This window comes from Rhinatrema bivittatum, chromosome 1 (assembly GCF_901001135.1).
Source record: "Rhinatrema bivittatum chromosome 1, aRhiBiv1.1, whole genome shotgun sequence".
Taxonomy (NCBI): Eukaryota; Metazoa; Chordata; class Amphibia; order Gymnophiona; family Rhinatrematidae; genus Rhinatrema; species Rhinatrema bivittatum.
This window is the reverse complement of record NC_042615.1, coordinates 70,540,172-70,561,636: the sequence shown is the minus strand read 5'-3', so window position 1 is coordinate 70,561,636 and position 21,465 is coordinate 70,540,172. Positions and strand designations below refer to the sequence as shown.

Sequence of the window (21,465 nt, the reverse complement as noted above, 5' to 3'; positions counted from 1 at the left end):
GACCAAGCGCAATCTCTCCACATTACCCAGCACGGATAGGGTTACCAGATGACTTCAGGTCATCAGAGATAGGCTGAGTTAGTTCAGGTTTGACCCCAATTAAAAGCTCAGTTCAGGAGTCCTGTGAGGTAATCCCAAAGCTAAAGGCAATCCGGGCACTTGGGAACTTAATCTAACAGTTTACATTAGAATGAAAAACATTGGCTTTACATGAATTATTGATATTGCACGATGACTAGGACAACTTCCCCCCAGGGGCTGTGAATGCTACCTCTACATTGTTATTTTGTGATACTTGGTAGTGTTCGCAAGGGTTGATAGAAAGTATAGCTGAAATAAAGTTATTGCCGAATATGGCATGTTACGGTATTAGCAAAACCCAGAGCAAAAACCACACCAAAGGATCCTTGAGTTCTCTCCTATCATGCTTTACAACAGAAAGACAAACAGTACATCAGTAACCGAGGTAAGAGCTCTTTATTCTGCACTGACTTTATCCACAGAGTGCATCCCAAAGGTCATAAAGCTCTTGGGTGGGTTAACATTCACAGGCAAAATTAACTGTTTAAAAACTTCTCCTCAGTTAAGAATTACTATAACAGCTGAAAAGCACAGAACCTGCACAATAAGAAGCCTAAGTCTTCAAACATGAAAATCAAATTTGGCTGTACACCTGGGAAGTAAAGTACAGTATTTCTTTATTTAAAGCTTCTATTGAGAAGTCCATAGATAATATGGCAACTGAAGGAACTTTTGAAAAGTTGGAATCTCTCATTAAAGAGGTTTGGTGTCGCATGAGAGGATTAAAACAATATATGGACATTGATGTGTTTCTGAGGGACCGTAGGATTTTTACATTTCCTTCTTTTTATGCAGAGGATAGTAAGTTTTTAAATAAATGGGACCAAGACAAAGCTGTTTGTTCAAAAAAATTTAATTAAATTGATTATATGGCATGATGAGAAATGCCAGGGCGAAACAGTGAAAGCAATTTTAAAAAAATTAAACCATCAATCAAAATGTTGCCAAAAGATGCACTAGTGATTGATTAGAACAAAATGTTAAAGTATTTGATTGATCTTTTCGAAAAAGGATTTGTTTGCAAGAACAAACAAGTAGAAGGGGTTTCGTTCTAAAAAGCCTTGGTTCAACTTTCCCTGCATTTCCTTTTGAAAGGTGCCAGCCATGTCCCCCTTCCTGTAATCCTGCAAATCACTCCCCAACTGTAACTTTAATTCCATGAGGTTCCTCATGCTTTCTGTCCAGATATTAAGTTTCATTCAGATCAGCCCCGAGGTTGTGCAGTTCTAAGCACTTCCTATGGGCAAATTAGCAACTTTGCCCCTCCCCCCCCCCAAATCACTCACAAACTGGACATTTCATGGTTTGCAAATAAAGGATGTTGGGACATTCCCACATCTGAAACATTCTATGATAATGGATGAGATTGACATACTAAAGAGTAACAAATCATTAGGACCAGACTGCATCCACCCCAGAGTTCTGAAAGACTTAAACATGAAATTGCTAACCTGTTACTAGTAATCTGTGACCTGTCATTTTAAACGGCCATGATAGCTGAAGCCTGGAAGGTGACCAATGTGATGCTCCAGGGGTGATCTGGAAAACTATAGACCAATGACCCTGATATTGGTGTCGGGCAAAATGGTAAAAGTCATTCTTAAAAGCAGAATAGCTGGGCATATAGATAAAAATGGCTTAATGGGGAAGAGTCAACATGATATAGGGCCCAGAATGGGGCAGAGACTTTATTAGTGATTCCAAAATCTTTTTTCTGGGTGGTGATCCCTAATATGGAATCCAGCATAGTGGGGCGGATTTTAAGAGCCCTGCTCGCCTAAATCCGGGCGGATTTAGGCGAGCAGGGCCCTGCGCGCCGGTGCGCCTATTTTACATAGGCCTACCGGCGCGCGCAGAGCCCCGGGACTCGCGTAAGTCCCGGGGTTTTCAGAGGGGGGGCGTGTCGGGGGTGGGCCCGATCCGTGCGGCGTTTTCGGGGCGTGTCGGGAGCATTTCAGGGGCAGGCCCGGGGGCGTGGTTACGGCCCGGGGCGGTCCGGGGGCGTGGCCGCGCCCTCCGGACCCGCCCCCAGGTCGCGTCCCGGCATGCTAGCGGCCTGCTGGCACGCGTGGGGATTTACGTCTCCCTCCGGGAGGCGTAAATCCCCCGACAAAGGTAAGGGGGGGGGGGGTTTAGACAGGGCTGGGCGGGTGGGTTAGGTAGAGGAAGGGAGGGGAAGGTGAGGGGAGGGCGTTAGAGAATTCCCTCCGAGGCCGCTCCGATTTCGGAGCGGCCTCGGAGGGAATGGAGGTAGGCTGCGTGGCTCGGCGCGCGCCGGCTATACAGAATCGGTAGCCTTGCGCGCACCGATCCAGGATTTGCGCGGCTACGCCGTATCTACTAAAATCCAGCATACTTTTGTTGGCGCCTGATGCGCCAACAAAAGTACGCCAAGTCGCGCTTTCTGAAAATCTACCCCAGTGTGCCTATAGTTTGGACTATTCTCTATATGCATCACTTTGCACTTGTCCACATTAAATTTCATTTGCAATTTAGATGCCCAGTCTTCCAGTCTTGCAGGATCCTCTTGCAATTCCTCACAATTGGCTCATACTCTAACAATTTTAAATAATTTTGTGTTATCTGCAAATTTGATCACCCCACTCTTCACTCCCTTTTTCAAAATATTTATAAATATATTAAAATGCACTGATCCCAATACAGATCCCTGGGGCATTCCACTGTTTCTCTCCATGGAGAGACATGAGCATTCAATCATACTCTCTGTTTGTTATCCTTTAGTCAGTTGCCACTCCACAATAGGACATTGCCTCCTATCTCAAGACTTTTACATTTCCCAATGAGTTTTACATTTCCCAATGAGTTTCTTATTAGGGACTTTATCAAATACCTTCTGAAAATACAGGTACACTATCATAAGAACATAAGAAATTGCCATACTGAGTCTGACCAAGGGTCCACCAAACCCAGCATCCTGTTTCCAACAGTGGCCAATCCAAGTCACAAGTACCTGGCAAGTACCCAAACATTAAATTTCATCTACAATTTGGATGCCTAATCTTCTAGCCTCACAAGGTCTTCCTGCAAGCTATCACAATCCGCTTGTGATTTAACTACTCTGAATAATTTTGTATCATCTGCAAATTTGATTACCTCACTCGTCGTATTCGAGAAGATTCTACATCACTTGGAGAGCAGGTCCTAGTTACAGGATCATTTCCTACCATAGCAGGGTGATGCTCTCCTTGGTTCTCCAAGGCAGCACAGGGGTTGCCAGATTGGATGTGGGACCTCTGTATTATGTCCCTGAAGGTCTCTTCAATATTCTGTCTGTCTCTCTGTCTGCCTTAGCTCCTCCAGGTCTGCCACTCTGGCCTTCAGAGATCAGACTTGTTCTCTGAGAGCCAGGAGCTTGTGGCACCAGGTGCACACACAGAACCTCTCACTAACTGGTAGATACTCATACATGTGGCACTTGGTACAAAACGCTGGATAACCCCCATCTCACTGCTGGACTGCTGTCTGTGTCTGAATATTATTGCATGGCTAGTTATTTACATTTGCAAAAGGAGTAGGGATGCTTAATCTAATATAAAGTCTCTCAAATTTATTTGGTGAAAATATTCAGATACCAAAAAGTGAACTGGATATCTGCTAACATTAGAACTGCTCTCCTGCATTCCTAAAGTTATCTGGCTATGTTAGCCACATAATGCTGAAAATTTTGGTGTATTTTATGTTAGTTGTCGATGACCAGCAAGGGGACTGCAATTGATCTGTTTAGAAGGGCACGGTTACTCCCTCATTTTATCTAAATTCATAATTGAAGCTTGTGAAAATTTCATTCTTGTCTTTTTAATTGGGATAACATTCTATAAATCAGAGAATGTGCTTGCGGTGTGTGGGAGTTGAGAAGACAGGTTGGACAAACAGATGCAGGAATAATCTAATTTTTAAATTCTAGAGGCCAGGGACACAGGAGTAGTGCTCCAACTTAGCTATATACCAGCTTCAGGCAAGAGTAAATATATCTGGGGAATATATACTCAAATCATACTTAGCCGGATCAATCATACTTATCCAGCTAAGTAGCTGCCGGCTGAATATCCAGCTAAATAGTTAGCTGGATATCTTGGGGGGGCGGGCAATGAGTGGATTGAGGCAGGGTAACTTATCTGGTTATCTTAATCGTTTAAGTGCCTACATTCAGCCTATCCAGTTAAGTTAATTGAATAAGTCAGACCTGCTCAATAGCAGGTCTAAAGCTATCTGGATATAACTTATCCAGCTAACTAGAACTTATTTGGTTATATTCAGCAGCATAACAGTGCTGCCAAATATCCCTTCCAAGTTATTTGGATAAGTTATATACAGGCAACTGAATATCTTTGAATACTGGGCCCTCTGTGTCTGAAGGCTGCTGGATGTATGCATGCAGGTGTTTGTGAATGAGTCTGCCTTGAGGAAGGCAAGACTGGAGGCTTTGCAACAGGTGATAGATTTTAGTAAATGTGGTGGCACTTTTATTCAAATAAAAGAACACAAATTAAAACATCCACCAATAAAAGTCCCATACACTGCTAAGCTTACTGTCCCTTCCTCAGTCACAGAGGGATTTGTCACTTTAGCTTGCATTTAGCCACTGTTTGTAGCCTCATCAATAAGTATCAAATACATACAGTAGTCCTCATAAGCAGCAATGGACGAGTACTTAGAGCATCCTGAAGCTTAATGGCTGGAACTATCTGGATTTGGCCAAATAGCATCTGAGAGGAGCTGACGGCAAAGCTGAGAGGAAGCTAATCAAACGTTACAAATTGGGGAGAAGCCAGTGATTATTGGACAGAAACTAAAGAGTAACAAATCATTAGGACCAGACTGCATCCACCCCAGAGTTCTGAAAGACTTAAACATGAAATTGCTAACCTGTTACTAGTAATCTGTGACCTGTCATTTAAAAGAGCCATGATACCTGAAGCCTGGAAGGTGACCAATGATTCATCTGTCACTATTGTTCAAGCAAAGATGCATTCCAATATTCTTGCTCAAAAATCTTTCCAAAGAGTTACTAAGGTACAGAACATGCACATTAAAAAACTTGTTTACTAATAAGAAAAGAAACTTACAGCCAGTTTAATTTGGACATGTACTGACAGAGCGATTTGTCAGGCAGGTGATCGAGGGAGTTGTTCAGCATAACTCTGGAAAAATAAAACAGAAAAAAGTAGAATATGATAAATGCACTGACTAGAGGGACAGGCAGCCTCTAGAAAAGCACTGGGGGTGAGAGTTGGGGGGACATTAAGGCAGTGTAAGTCAGGAGCACCTCTGTCAAAATCCAGAAGTGCAGGTAGACTGGGCACCCTATGCTAAGGAGGTAATTTTAAAAGGAGTTGCACTTGTAAATGTAACATACTATCATAGCAATTTTAAAAAAACATTTGCACACATAAAGTTTGCTTACAGGGATAAATCCTATGGACAATTCAAAGGCATATATTGTAGCAATTTTCAAAAGCCCACTTACATGTGTAAAGTGCATTTACACGTGTAAAAGCCAATTTTAAGCAGGTAAATGGTCTTTAAAATCAGGTCCAATGTGAGAGCAAAAAGAAGTACCTCCCAGGAGCGGATCAGAGCTGGATTTTTCCTTTAAAAGCATTCTGCATTTTCCCAGTGCCTTGGAACAAGCACTGGGAAAATGGAAAAGCACTGCTTCCGCTCCCCCCACCTTCCCCCCCACCTTCCCCTCCCTTTCCCCTATCTAACCTGCCCCCTAGCCCTACCTAAATCCCCCCTACCTTTGTTGTCTTAGTTATGCCTGCCTCTGGCAGGCGTAACTTGTGCACACCGGCCGGCTGCTGGCGTGCGATCCTCCGGCATGGCCGCCGTGCTGGAGTCCTCGGTCCTGCCCCCGGACCGGCGCCCTGCCCTTGCCCCTGTCCCGCCCCTTTTTCAAAGCCCCAGGACATATGCGCGTCCCGGGGCTTGCGCGCATCACCGAGCCTATGCAAAATAGGAGGGGCACTTTCTCGGGGTTATGCGTGTAAGTTACGTGCGTAACCCTTTGAAAATCTGCCCCCTAGCTATTAGTGCTCATGAAAGATGCAGAATTGACTCAATGGAAATTAAAGTACTTCATTTATCCACAGTTAAAGGATAGGATAGCATGAGCAGCAGTGCTCCAAATCCACCCTGCCAATGTGCCTCTGCCTTGCTCTAGGGCCACCACTCTAAGGCTATGAGGGCAGTTCAGTCCCCATGACTATGCAATTTTTAGTCCTTCTGGTTTGCTACAGTTTGTACCTGAAAGATACTAATGCCCATCTTTGCTAAAATTAGGCAGAGACTTTTGGATAGTGGAAGGAAAACCTCTGCAATATCAGAGGTAGAAGTAATTAACACTTAGTGCCTGATTCGCTAAAGGCAGCTCTCACATTCTGTGACTAAGAAAAAGACCGTATGGGTGAATTTTAAAAGGCCCGCGTGCACAAATACTGGGAGATACGAGTGTGCCTGTGCCGTGCCGAGCGCATTTTAGAAATGACCCAGCGATGCATGTATCTCCTGAAGTTCCGAAAAAAAAAAAAGGTAGGGAAAGGGGTTTTAGGGGTCAGGGAGTCACAGTAGGAAGGAGTATAGGGAAGTTCCCTCCCAGTCTGTTCCTTAATTGGAGCAGACTGGGAGGGAACTGGGAACGGGCTGATCGCGTCACCGCATATATTTTTTTAAAATTCCCCCTCACCTTATGCGTGCGCCGATACAAAATCGGGCGCACATGTGCGTGCAGGCATCAGATTTTATAACATGCCTGTGGCGGCGCGCGCATGTTATAAAATCGGTGCATCCATGGGCGCGCGCCGGTCTTTTAAAATCTAGCTTTTAATGTCAAAATGCCATGCTGCTTTGTAATTATCCCAGATGAAGATAATTTTTGTTAGCAGGTTATGTTCCAAGAATTCAGGTACCGAGAAGGACGGAAATGCTAAAACCAGGGAGGTAACTTCCAAACAACTGCACATGGTGGTATATATGCATGTATTTGGCCACATGTAGTTTTACCATAGTATTTTAGAACCTGTGAGTATGATATATATGTGTTTTATAAAATATGCGTACCTCTACCCCACAACATGCAATTATGTAGACTTACATGTGAATAAATGGAATGTCTTGAAACACACGTGTACTTTTCTTACCTATTTAAAAAATATATGCATGTATATTGTACGTGTGAAAGTAAAGCAGGATGTACTCATACAAGTCCCGGTTTACGTGCGTTAAGTTGGACAATTTTAAAACACGTGCACAGGGATAGATTTAGAATTTTGCCACCCTAGGAACTTTTGGTGCTTTCACCCTACAGCTTCTTGTAAGAAGTGAAAGGGTAGCAGAGAGTTGTGCTCTGCTGAATGAGCTTCAGCAGAGCTGGAGTGCAGCAAATCTTAGCCAGCCTGCTGCCCCCAAATGTTTGCTACCCTAGGCACAGACATAATGGGTGCCTATTGACAAATCCAGGGAAATTACCAGTTTTAACAATTAGATCACCAGTTCAACCCAGTTCTTCTCCAGGTCATCGTGAACTTCCTGGTTGTTCAGCCTGAACTCCCTCCAGTTCACCCAGACCTCCTTCCCACTGAGTACTACACTCTAAACAGGTTTAATAGCACTTATGCCAGATAATTAGTAGGTGTAAAAATACACAAGAAAGAACATAAGAAATTGCCATGCTGGGTCAGACCAAGGGTCCATCAAGCTCAGCATCCTGTTTCCAACAGAGGCCAAACCAGGTCACAAGAACCTGGCAAGTACCCAAACACCAAGAAGATCCCATGCTACTGATGTCAGTAATAGAAGAGGCCATTCCTCAAGTCAACTTGATTAATAGCAGTTAATGGACTTCTCCTCCAAGAACTTATCTAAACCTTTTTTAGATCCAGCTACATTAACTGCACTAACCAAATCCTCTGGCAACAAATTCCAGAGCTTAATTGTGCGTTGAGTGAAAAAGAATTTTCTCCGATTAGTCTTAAATGTGCTACTTGCTAACTTCATGGAGTGCCCCCTAGTCCTAATATTATCCGAAAGTATAAATAACCGATTCACATCTACTCGTTCAAGACCTCTCATTATTTTAAAGACCTCTATCATATCTCCCCCCCCCCCCCCCTCAGCTGTCTCTTCTCCAAACTGAACAGCCCTAACCTCTTCAGCCATTCCTCATAGGGGAGCTGTTCCATCCCCTTTATCATTTGGTCGCCCTTCTCTGTACCTTCTCCATCGCAACTATATCTTATTTGAGATGCGGCGACCAGAACTGTAAATAGGAAAATGTACACGTGGGTCTTTTAAAATAACAATTTATAGAGGTAATTTTCAAAGGATTTATGCGTGTAAATGTAACATACTATTGTAGCAATTTTCAAAAGCCTATTTAGGCATGTAAAATGCATTTACCTGTATAAAACCCAGTTGTAAATGTGTAAATACTTATGAAAACTACGGCCATGCGGTAAGTGTTGGCCCTGCTCTGGAATGCCCCTAGATCCCTACATTTTTACATGCATATATGTGTGTGTGTGTGTGTGAAAGTGAAATAACATGTGTATTTTCAACTTTTATAAAATACAGAGCATGCGAGCAGAGGCCTACTTACATGCATATATACTAATTTTTATGCAAGTAAAACTTTGAAAATTCACCTTTAATGTTTTATTTCCTCCTCCTCCCCAAATATTTTTAACAATATTCAGTAAAATTCACATATTTGCAAAAAATATACACTGCAGACTATAGCAAAGTTATTTTTCTCAAGAAAATCTGGAAACTGGAGAAATCTGTAGTTTTTTCTTCTTTCACCATTTTTTTTAGGTGACAAAAACAACCTAGCAGTATTTGCTCGTTTTCACTCTATTCATTAAATATGTTTCCTACTAAATTACATAGTAAAAACATTTACAGAAACCATTTTATGTAATTAAATTCACAAAAGAGAAAAACCTAGTTTTGGCAGCAATATTTTAGGGCAATCTCTACCTGGCAGACAGCTTTGAAAGCTCAGAGAAAATACATTTTGATGTAAAAGTTAATTTCTTCTTTTGGGGGAATGTAGCATCCATGGAGATATGTTTTCTCTTCATGTACCTTCAGGGAGGGTTTCAGTTTAGTTGGCATTCTGAGTCCATCAGCTATAAAGACTCCTTAGACATTTTTGTTTGTCATTTTCTTTCAAAACTTACAGGAGAATAAGAGAGCGAAGGCCATAAAATGTTTGTGGGGAGATCTTATGTATCTTGTTGTTCTCCACGACTCTGAAAGCACAAAAGCAAACAATAAAAAGAAAAGGAATTTAGTGTGTAGACAGTTTTGTAGCTGTGGGGTTCAAGAAGAAGCTGAATGCTGCTACTTCTCTATAAACAATTTAATCCTAAAATCTGCACATAAAAGACAGCAATTTTGCAAGTAATCTAGTTGGCTAACCAAGGAGTTAGGCCATGTATATCAGGGCTTTTGGAAATGTCTGACTGCCAAGAGGCTAAATATAGCTATTTAGTTTCACTCTAAGAAATGTAAATGTCTCTATCATAGCTCCCCTATCTCACCTTTCCTCTAGAGATTAGTCCTGGGGGAATTCCTCACTACTGCGGAGCGCAGAATTTGCGTAGAATCCCCCCCCCGTGCAGTATTGTCAAATTCTGCGCAGAAAATAGCAGAGGAGACCCAGGTATGCTGCAAACAGAGCGCGTCCCGCATGTGTCGTGGGGCGCACTCCATTCGCGGTGAAGATGAAGGCCTGGCGCGCTGTTTGCAGTGAAAAGGGAAGGCCCCCAAGTGCCGCAAACGGAGTGTGCTCCGCTCGCGGTGAAAATGGAAGGCCCCCGTGTGCCGCGAACGGTGCGCCCGGGCCTTCATCTTCGCTGCGAACGGAGCGTGTCCCACGGCACACGCTCTTTTCGTGGCATGCCGGTGAGAGAGAATGTGTGTCAGAGAGAGGGGAGGGTGAGAGAGCATGGGAGGTAAGGGGGGGATGGGGGGATGCCAGTGAGAAAGAATGTGTGTGTGAGAGAGGGGAAAGGGTGTGGGGGAGGGGAGGGTGAGAGAAAGCATGGCTGGTAAGAGGGGGTGGGGAGATGCTTGAGTGTGGGTTTCAGAGAGGGAGCCTATATGAGGGGAGGGGAAGGTGAGAGAGCGCATGGGAGGTAAGAGGGAGCCTATATGAGGGAGGGGTGTGGGGAGGGGTGGGTGAGAGAGAGCAAGAGGGTTTGAGGAAGAGCATGGGAGGTAAGAGAGGGGGCTGGGGGGATGCTTGAGTGTGGGTTTCAGAGAGAGGGAGCCTATATGAGGAGATTGTGAAGGAGTGTTATGTGTGTGAGAGATTGGGAGCTCGTGTGTATGAAAAAGGGATTGTGTTTATGTGAGGGTGCTAGTCTGTGCGAAGGGATTGTGTACATGTGAGACAGAGCCTGTGTGAAGGAGTACATGAGAGAGAGAGACATAGGTAGCCTGTGTGAGGATGTATGTGTGAAAGAGAAAGGGAGCTTGTGTGGGTGTGTATGCAAGAGAGAGGGCCCTGTAGGAGGGGTTGTGTGTGTGCGCGAGAGAGTGAGGGAGCCCGTATCAGGGTGTGTGTATGTGTATTAGAGAAAGGGAGCATGTGTGTGAGAGAGGGAGGGACAGAGGGAGCCCGTGTGAGGGGCAGTACTGAGAACAGGGTCAAACTCTGGGAGTGGCAGTAGAGTGGAAGGGGTTGAGCCTAGAGGTGGAGGGGAGAGATACTGGCAGGTGGAGGAGTTGGGGCCTGAGAGGGCAAAGTGGCCAGGGGAGTAGGGAGAGCGAGTGGAAGGGACATTCTTACAGTGAATTTCTAGGGAAATTCTGCTCAAAATATTTAAAATTCTGCATCTTTAAGTAATAACATTTTTCTGTATTAATTTAAAATGTAATTACTTAAAGACTGTCATGTAAATTGTGTTGTTTTGACCAATATAAAGTTTGTAGAATTTTGCAGAATTTTAAATTTTTGTGCGCAGATTTCCCCCAGGCGTAAGAGATACATGTTTAGATCTTTAAGCCCGTCACCATTTGCTTTACAGTGAAGATCGCTGACCATTTTAGTAGCCACGCTCTGTACTGCTCTATCCTGTTTATATCCTTTTGAAGGTGTGTTCTCTAGGAGTGTACACAGTATTCTAAATGAGATCTCACCAGGGACTTATACAAGGGCAATATCACCTCCTTTTTTCGGCTGACCTTCTTCTCCTTATGCATCCAAGCATCTTTCTGGTTTTTGCTATCATCTTATCCACCTGTTTGGCTACCTTGAGATCAGCAGACGCCCTTCGTGCATAGAGGAATTTCACCCCCTAGACTATTCTCCTTTCCTGGGTTTTTGCAGCTCAAGTGCATGACTACATTTTTTAGCATTAAATCTTAGATGCCAGACTCTAGACCATTCCTTAAGCTTTGCTAGATCCCTCTTCATATTTCCCACACTTTCTTGGCTGTTTACCCTGTTGCAGATTTTGGTATCATCCACAAAAAGAAAAACCTGTAACAATCACTTATAAAAATATTTAAAAGAACCAGTCCAAGGATCAATCCCTGTGGCACACTACTAGTAACACCCTTGTCCTTGGAGTTAGCTTCATTGACCACCACCCTCCCATTCAACCCGTTTCTAACCCAATCACTAGTGTCCATACTAAGAATACTCTGTTTGCTTATAAGTCTCTGATGTGTAACTGTGTCAAAGGTCTTACTTAAGAACATAAGAACATAAGAAAATGCCATACTGGGTCAGACCAAGGGTCCATCAAGCCCAGCATCCTGTTTCCAACAGTGGCCAATCCAGGCCATAAGAACCTGGCAAGTACCCAAAAACTAAGTCTATTCCATGTAACCATTGCTAATGGCAGTGGCTATTCTCTAAGTGAACTTAATAGCAGGTAATGGACTTCTTCTCCAAGAACTTATCCAATCCTTTTTTAAACACAGCTATACTAACTGCACGAACCACATTCTCTGGCAACAAATTCCAGAGTTTAATTGTGCGTTGAGTAAAAAAGAACTTTCTCCGATTAGTTTTAAATGTGCCCCATGCTAACTTCATGGAGTGCCCCCTAGTCTTTCTACTATCCGAAAGAGTAAATAACCGATTCACATCTACCCATTCTAGACCTCTCATGATTTTAAACACCTCTATCATATCCCCCCCTCAGTCGTCTCTTCTCCAAGCTGAAAAGTCCTAACCTCTTTAGTCTTTCCTCATAGGGGAGTTGTTCCATTCCCCTTATCATTTTGGTAGCCCTTCTCTGTACCTTCTCCATCGCAATTATATCTTTTTTGAGATGCGGCGACCAGAATTGTACACAGTATTCAAGATGCGGTCTCACCATGGAGCGATACAGAGGCATTATGACATTTTCCGTTTTATTCATCATTCCTTTTCTAATAATTCCCAACATTCTGTTTACTGAAATTCAAGTATTCTACATCTAGCACTGTAAGATTCTGGACCCTTATGCTGTAGTTGGCTCAACCTACAGGGAATGCCTTGTTGGTCTTCCCTGACAGCTGGCAGATCTACGCTGGGAAGAGACGGATCAGGAGCTTCACCTATACCAATCCCTTTCCCCTCAGGTTGAGCCCTTGGGTTCCAGGGGCTGCCAGTTCTTAGGCAAGAGTGTCTAAGGAGGAGGCAAGAGCGTAGGTCCGGTATAAGGCTAGGGTCTGAGGCAGAAGGCATACAAAAAGGGTCAGTGTTTGGGCAAGGGTCAATGGCAGGTGGCAGGCAAGAATGGTTAGTATCCGTTTCAGGGTCAGAGGCAGACTGCAGGAAAAAATGCTTGAAGTCCGGCCGAAGGTCAGATCCAGAAGTCAGTCCAAGAGCAGGCAGAGAAGACAGGGAGAAGGACTGAAACGGAAGGGCAGGAAGGAAGGCAAGGGCTGGATAAGTCAAGACAGGCTGGGCTGGAGAAACGAGGCAGACTGGGCTGGAGCGACAAGGCAGGAAGAGGAAGCAGGAAGAAGAAGCAACTCACACTACACACAAGATGTAGGCGACCCATTGCTGAGGCATCTATTCATTGCATGGCAAGGGTTTAAATACCCATCTGCATGATGTAATCTCTGAGGAGGTTCTCGCCACGGGGCCTTTAAGACTAGGTGCGCGCCACGTGCACATGCCTATGGGGAATCCTGGGGCAGCATGGCTATGGCATCCTGCGAGCCAGTAAACTATGAAGCGATCTACCCCGATCCAACTCTCTGGTCACTCATTCAAAAAGATTGATTAGATTTGTCTGATAAGACCTACCTCTGGTAAAAACCATGCTGCTTCGGATCTTGTAATCCGTGGGAGTTCGTAAACTGTACTATCCTCGGTTGTAGCAGCAATTCCATTACTGTTTTCTATGTAACTGCCTGCTTACCATGGTACACTGGAAGCTGGGAGGCATGGTAAAATATGGAACAGAGTCAAGAACACAAGAACATGCCATACTGGGTCAGACCAAGGGTCCATCAAGCCCAGCATCCTGTTTCCAACAGTGGCCAATCCAGGCCATAAGAACCTGGCAAGTACCCAAAAACTAAGTCTATTCCATGTTACCATTGCTAATGGCAGTGGCTATTCTCTAAGTGAACTTAATAGCAGGTAATGGACGTCTCCTCCAAGAACTTATCCAATCCTTTTTTAAACACAGCTATACTAACTGCACTAACCACATCCCCTGGCACCAAATTCCAGAGTTTAATTGTGCGTTGAGTCACAGAGTAATGGCAAAACAACTTGCAAAAAGAAATACGAGCTGATAGCCCCAGTGCAATCAGTAGGAGGCTTTGTCAGGGTGTGCTATAGCTGTCATGCAAGTTGTTGTTGTTTGCACAGATTACGTTCTGAAGGACGGATAACTTAGTATACACTGAAAACGCTTTATTTCTTTCATTGGAGCAACATGAAAATTACCCGGAGAAGTTGATGTACATGAACTTTCAAGAAAGATTCCTCCTTCAGCTGTGAATACTTCACTTCTTGAACATGTTTCAAAATAAAACGTAAATAAATGCCTCAGATTACTCTTGCTTTGTGTGAGCTGCACTTGTATTGTCGATCCATTGGGATGATACTAGCACTTACTCTGAGCCACAGTGAAGCAATGACAAGGGAAGAAGAAATTTATAAAATCTTCAAACAATTATCATATTTGCCTTAGGGATAAAATTAACAAAAGAAAGAAAAAGTGAGTTGGGAGGTTAAGAATCATAACTTGTTTTAACTGCTGTCTGAATTATTTAAAAAGGCTTTTGACCGTGCTACAGGTTTAAGAGTGGGTGATGGAGCTTCCGTTGTCATTGGAAATTAAACTGCAGCTCCTTTTTTTGGAGGCAATTTCAGCAATTAGGTTAAAGATAGTAATTTGCAAGTTCAAAATATAAAAGTCTTTTCTTCAGAGACTTTTATGTTATATGACTGACATCTTTGACACTTTAAGTATTGCAATATTATTTTAAACGTGAATGTAAAATTACTTAAAGAGAAGTGCAGAGATGGAAACATTAAAAAAAATAATTGCTTGGTCATGTCATTCTTAACTATTGCATGTCATCTTCCCTAACTGTCCATTCCTGTAGATCGTTTTTTCTCATTCACACTGCCCCCACCAACATTCATGATTCTGCATCCCAAATTTCTGTAACGGCTCCAAAATCTGACATTGTTTCTCAAAAAATAATTCAAAAAGCAGAAACTCCTGACTTATTAAAGGTCATGTTGATCCTACAGTCTCTATAGGACCAATAGAAAACAAAAGATGCTTGATGCATTAGGAAGAAGAGACCTCTGAGATCTCAAATGCTCACCTCAAGTACTGAGCCTCTACGCGCTTAAACAATTTTGTATATAACATATGTATATAACAATAATTCCCTCGACCCTTGTACATATTTTTCCTTATGTACCAGTTTCACCCTCCCCTGCCCCCTCCTCTGTCTCGATCACCCCACCCCTCCTTCCACAAGTTATCTAGTTATTTGCTCCGTTTGTTTTGAGCTTATGTTTTATACTGTTTCTTGTAAAGGCTTTGCCTATATATCCTTGTTGTAAGTTATCTGTAAACCGGCACGATGTGCAAACGGTTGCCGGTATATAAATTAAATAAATAAAATAAATAAAATAAAATAAAAAATAAATGGATTATAATAATAATGGGTATTATTTATTTATTAGTCACCTGATGACATAAGAACATAAGATATGCCATATGGGGTCAAGGGTCCATCAAGCCCAGTATCCTGTTTCCAACAGTGGCCAATCCAAGACACAAGTACCTGGCAAGTACCCAAACATTAGATAGATTACAAGCTACTACTGCTTATTAATTACCATCATAGCAGTTTATGGATTTATCCTTTAGGAACTTATCCAAACCTTTTTGAAACCCAGTTATACTAACTGCTGTAACCAATCCACTGGCAATGAATTCCAGAGCTTAACTAGGCACTGAGTGAAAAAGAATTTTCTTCAATTTGTTTTAAATGAGCTACTTGCTAACTTCATGGAGTGCCCTCTGGTTCTTCTATTATCTGAGAGAGTAAATAACTGATTTACATTAACCTGTTCAAGTACTTTCATGATTTTATACATACCCCCTTATTCTTCCTGGCTGTTTTCCAAGCCACAGTTATGTTAGCAAACCTTACACACACCTTACACAAACCTTACACAATTAAAAATTGTGCTTTTTTTTTTTTTGCATTTTTAAATTTCTTAACCACTTTCCCAACCCAAAAAGGGAGATTTTACATGGAAAAGGATTAATTAAAGTGCAGACTTTTGAGATAAAAATATAACTTACTACAACATGTATATTTCATTTACATGCACTGCAAAGAAGACAATTTGGAACTGATATGCTATTAGGCCTATAATGAAGTGTGTTGGGTGTGGGCTAAGCCACAGAAAGTCATGAATAAATTGAACTATAATTACAATATAGTAAACCTTCCATAAAATAACTACCAGCACTAAAACAGTAACAAAATTATTCAGAGTAGTTAAATCACAAGCGGATTGTGATACATTACAGGAGGACCTTGCAAGACTGGAAGATTGGGCATCCAAATGGCAGATGAAATTTAATGTGGACAAGTGCAAGGTGTTGCATATAAGGAAAAATAACCCTTGCTGTAGTTACACGATGTTAGGTTCCATATTAGGAGCTACCACCCAGGAAAAAGATCTAGGCGTCATAGTGGATAATACTTTAAAATCGTCAGCTCAGTGTGCTGCAGCAGTCAAAAAAGCAAACAGAATGTTAGGAATTATTAGGAAGGGAATGGTTAATAAAACCCCAGTCATAATGCCTCTGTATCACTCCATGGTGAGACCGCACCTTGAATACTGTGTACAATTCTGGTTGCCGCATCTCAAAAAAGATATAGTTGAGATGGAGAAGGTACAGAGAAGGGCAACCAAAATGATAAAGAGGATGGAACAGCTCCCCTATGAGGAAAGGCTGAAGAGGTTAGGGCTGTTCAGCTTGGAGAAGAGACGGCTGAGGGGGGATATGATAGAGGTCTTTAAGATCATGAGAGGTCTTGAACGAGTAGATGTGACTCGGTTATTTACACTTTCGAATAATAAAAGGACTAGGGGGCATTCCATGAAGTTAGCAAGTAGCACATTTAAGACAAATCAGAGAAAATTCTTTTTCACTCAACGCACAATAAAGCTCTGGAATTTGTTGCCAGAGGATGTGGTTAGTGCATTTAGTGTAGCTGGGTTCAAAAAAGGTTTGGGGAAGTTCTTGGAGGAGAACTTAATGGCTATTAATGAAGTTTACTTAGGGGCGGATTTTAAGAGCCCTGCTCGCCTAAATCCGCCCAAATCCGGGCGGATTTAGGCGAGCAGGGCCCTGCGCGCCAGTGAGCCTATTTTACATAGGCTCACCGGCGCGCGCAGACCCCGGGATTCGCGTAAGTCCCGGGGTTCTCCGAGGGGGGCGTGTCGGGGGCGGGGCCCGGTCGTCGCGGCGTTTAGGGGGTGTGTTGGCAGCGTTTTGGGGGCGGGTCCGGGGGCGTGGTTACGGCCCGGGGCAGTCCAGGGGCATGGCCGCGCCCTCCGTACCCGCCCCCAGGTCGCGTCCCGGCGCGCTAACGGCCCGCTGGCGCGCGGGGATTTACGTCTCCCTCCGGGAGGCGTAAATTCCCCGACAAAGGTAAGGGGGGGGTTTAGACAGGGCCGGGTGGGTGGGTTAGGTAGAGGAAGGGAGGGGAAGGTGAGGGGAGGGCGTTAGAGGATTCCCTCCGAGGCCGCTCCGATTTCGGAGCGGCCTCGGAGGGAACAGGGGTAGGCTGCGCGGCTCGGCGCGCGCCAGCTATACGTAATTGATAGCCTTGCGTGCGCCGATCCAGGATTTTAGCGGATACGCGCGGCTCCGTGCGTATCTACTAAAATCCCGCGTACTTTTGTTTGTGCCTGGAGCACCAACAAAAGTACGCCAACGCGCCTTGTTTGAAAATCTACCTCTTAGGGAATAGCCACTGGTATTAATTGCATCAGTAGCATGGGATCTTATTATTTATTTATTTATTTAACATTTTTCTATACCGACCTTCATGGTAATAGCCATATCAAATCGGTTTACATAAAACAGGGAGGAACTTAACAGTAAATAAATAATCAATAATCATTTCACAGAAGGAGCAAAGTTACAATCAACAAGGAGGCATAGGTAGCTGGAAAAATGGAGTAGAGGAGACAGATAACTGAGCACATAATAACAGTACATAATAGTAACAATGGAGAAGCATACAACAAATAGATCAGAACATAATAACAATACAGATTAGAATTTTATATATTTTAGCTGCTTAGGAGTTTCTAATTCCAGAGATCGTGAATTGTGGCTAAGGGCATTTAGTGTGCTTCAGAAGGTTGCGGGAAGGCTTGGCGGAAAAGCCAAGTCTTAAGTTTTTTTCTGAAAGTTAGATGGCATGGTTCTAATCTAAGATCTGTGGGGATGTTGTTCCAGATAGTAGGGCCTGCTATTGAGAATGCCCGGTCTTTCGTGATAGTGAGCCGTGTGGCTTTGGTTGGGGGGGCATGTAGAGTTCCTTTGTATGCTTCTCTAATTGGTCTGGTTGAGGTGTGGAGTCTGAAAGGGATTTCAAGGTCGAGCTGTATATGATTGTGGACCGTTTTGTGTATTAAGGTGAGGGATTTGTGTAGGATTCTGAAGTTTACTGGCAGCCATTGAAGGTTCCGGAGGATGGGGGAGATGTGTTCTCTACGGTTGGTATTGGTCAAGATTCTTGCTGCGGCATTCTGCAGCATCTGTAGAGGTTTGGTGGTGGAGATGGGGAGTCCGAGGAAGAGGGCGTTACAATAATCTATCTTGGCAAAGAGCATGGTTTGTAACACTGTCCTGAAGTCGTGGAAGTACAGAAGGGGTTTGAGTCTTTTTAACACCTGAAGTTTATAGAAACAGTCTTTGTCGTGTTGTTGATAGTTTTCTTTAGGTTTAGGCGGTTATCGAGGATAAAGGTCTTCTTAGTGTTTGGATAATTGCCAGGTTCTTGTGGCCTGGTTTGGCCTCTGTTGGAAACAGGATGCTGGGCTTGATGGACCCTTGGTCTGACCCAACATGGCAATTTCTTATGTTCTTATGAGAGGTCTTGAATGAGTAGATGTGAATCGGTTATTTACTCTTTCGAATAATAGAAGGACTAGGGGGCATTCCATAAAGTTAGCAAGTAGCACATTTAAGACAAATCAGAGAAAATTCTTTTTCACTCAACGCACAATAAAGCTCTGAAATTTGTTGCTAGAGGATGTGGTTAGTGCAGTTAGAGTAGCTGGGTTCAAAAAAGGTTTGGATAAGTTCTTGGAGGAGAAGTCCATTAATGGCTATTAATCAAGTTTACTTAGGGAGTAGCCACTGCTATTAATTGCATCAGTAGCATGGGATCTTCTTAGTGTTTGGGTAATTGCCAGGTTCTTGTGGCCTGGTTTGGCCTCTGTTGGAAACAGGATGCTGGGCTTGATGGAGCCTTGGTCTGACCCAGCATGGCAATTTCTTATGTTCTAGATGCTGCGTCAGTGTGCAAGCCACGTGGCGTGGCCTGGGTAGAGGAGCACGACACTCCTGCAATGTGCAGCTTCCAGTGTCATCGGCAGTGAGTGAGGCAGCTCGTAGGACTCTCCTTTGAGCTGCCCACACTGTCTCTGTATCTTCATAGGCAACATGGATACCCAGGTATTTTCTCTTAGATCTGGTGGTATTAACAGCTTATAAATGTCAGCTATGTTGAGGCTGTGTAAGTACAAGAGACTGCAGTTCAGTCAAGTTCCTCTTTATACCGCTCATGCAAAACCCTATTGTTATCTGTATGTTACCTATGAGCACTGTGGGATTTCATATTCGTGCATAAGAGTCTGAAAACACAGCAATGTATGCCCCGTGCTAAGATATTTATATTGGACCATAATAATATTAATAAATAAATGTATTTTTAATTCACATGTCTCTCCCAAAAGGCTCATGAAGAGAATTACAATCAAGAACCATCTTGATTACAATCAAGAACCATCCCAGTTCCATTTTGCCCTCCCTGCCATAAGAGTGTGAGCTGTAGATCAAGATTTACAGATATATATGCCCATGAGCTTCTTAACTTCTAAATGAGAGAGAGAGAGAGATGGATTTGTATACTAATTCTATGGAATAAAATATACTAAGAAATTTTTGTTACAATTAATATGTTACAATATGTTGTATTTATTTATTTTTTATTTATTTAGGGTTTTTTTTATACCGGTATTCGTCGAGACATATCGGTTTACATGTAACTTATAACAGCAGGGAAATACAATAAAACAGGGAGAAAAGCGGAACTTGGAGAGTATACAGAGGTATATAGCAGGCTTTGGAAAGATCAAGTAGATAAAAATATAAAACAATTAACATGGGGTTGCGGATAATAAGTATAACATGGAGCTGCAGATAATAAATATAACATGGCTAATAAAAATACCATGGGGTTGCAGAATAAATATAAGCTAAAACATAAATAGATATATCTTTGCCGGAGGATTATGCACGAACGGTGAGCAGTTAAAGGTTATTGGCAAAGGAGAGGGGAACGGGGTGGAGAAGGAGAGCATTGGCAGGGGTGGAGGGGCAATCTAGCTATTCCGGGAAGGCTTGTTTGAAATGCGTATGCGCTCTTCCTTTTCTTATGTCCTTTGCTTTCTGTTCTGCTGATGCTGACAGGTGAATCCCCAATCCTCAAGCATTAGAAAGAAAGAAGAGGGCTCAGATTTTTTATTGTAGAGGGCTCTAGATGGTAAGGTTGGTAAAGATCGATGCCAAGGCAGGAGTTTTCAACTCAGATCTCGGGACATACCTAGTCAGTCAGGTTTTTAGGATATCTACAATGAATATGCATGAGCTAGATTTGCATGCGCTGACTTCACTGTATGCAAATCTACCTCATGCATATTCATTGTGGATCTCCTAAAGAAGGACTGGCTAGGTGTTTCCCAAGAACTGAGTTGAGAACACCTTGACTAAGGCATATTTTTGGTTTAGTATTCGTTCTTAAGTTTGGACAGGCTCCACAATAATTAATATACAATTTCATACTTGTATGTAACAATGAATAAGGCAATACAAAACTGTTTCATACCAAGGTAAAGCAAGGCAGGAAGTCCAATAATCAGAGGACAATGGAGAAGATGCCTTCAGCACACATCCAGAGATGTAAAGCACTTTGTCACAGCACCAGAGGATGCATTTTGTGATATGCATGTTGGTCTCAGATTTATAACCCTTACCTAGACTTAAGTCCTTGGTTGTATTTGTTTACAGTGATTGTTCACTGGAGGCATCTCTCCTCCTACCAGGCTTCGGGTAAGTCCTAGCACAGTATTCACTTTTTTTTTTTTTTAATTTAAAGCTGAGAGTATTTCCATATGTGCTCTGCTGCTATTTTAACTTAATAATGATAAGGCATAAGCCCCCCATAAAATAAGTAGAAAATAAATTATTCCCTTGAACTGAGTTGTTTTAGTTTGGGATTGAGAACACATAAGATAAATTAAGATAAGAAATAACCCCTTGCCCCCAACATACAACCATTGAAGGCTGTGAAGACTTTCAAAGACTCCTGGCTTCAGAGAGGTGATCCTGTTATAGCTCAGATACCTGAAAGAGAAAGAACAATAATTTGCAATCAACAGATTGTAAGGTGGACTCTGATCCTAGCCCTTCAGAAAAGTGAGGCACATTTCACATGAGGGGACTCCAGGGAACAATGGAATAATGTTGGGTAATGACTGGAATTACTGAAACTGTATGTCACAAAAGCTCTTCCCACATTTAATGGTGCTGAATGTGATAGTTGTTTCACATGGAAATTAGA

At 42.9% G+C, this 21,465-nt stretch overlaps 1 protein-coding gene across 1 annotated transcript in view; it reads right to left on the bottom strand.

Annotated features, from left to right (window-relative positions):
- Positions 1-21,465, bottom strand: part of RXFP1 (relaxin family peptide receptor 1) — a 267,825-nt gene that overhangs the window by 66,759 nt on the left and 179,601 nt on the right. Inside the window, 3 exon segments of the mRNA XM_029603880.1 lie at positions 5,169-5,243; positions 9,282-9,353; positions 21,177-21,248. Coding sequence (XP_029459740.1) covers positions 5,169-5,243; positions 9,282-9,353; positions 21,177-21,248 — 219 coding nt within the window.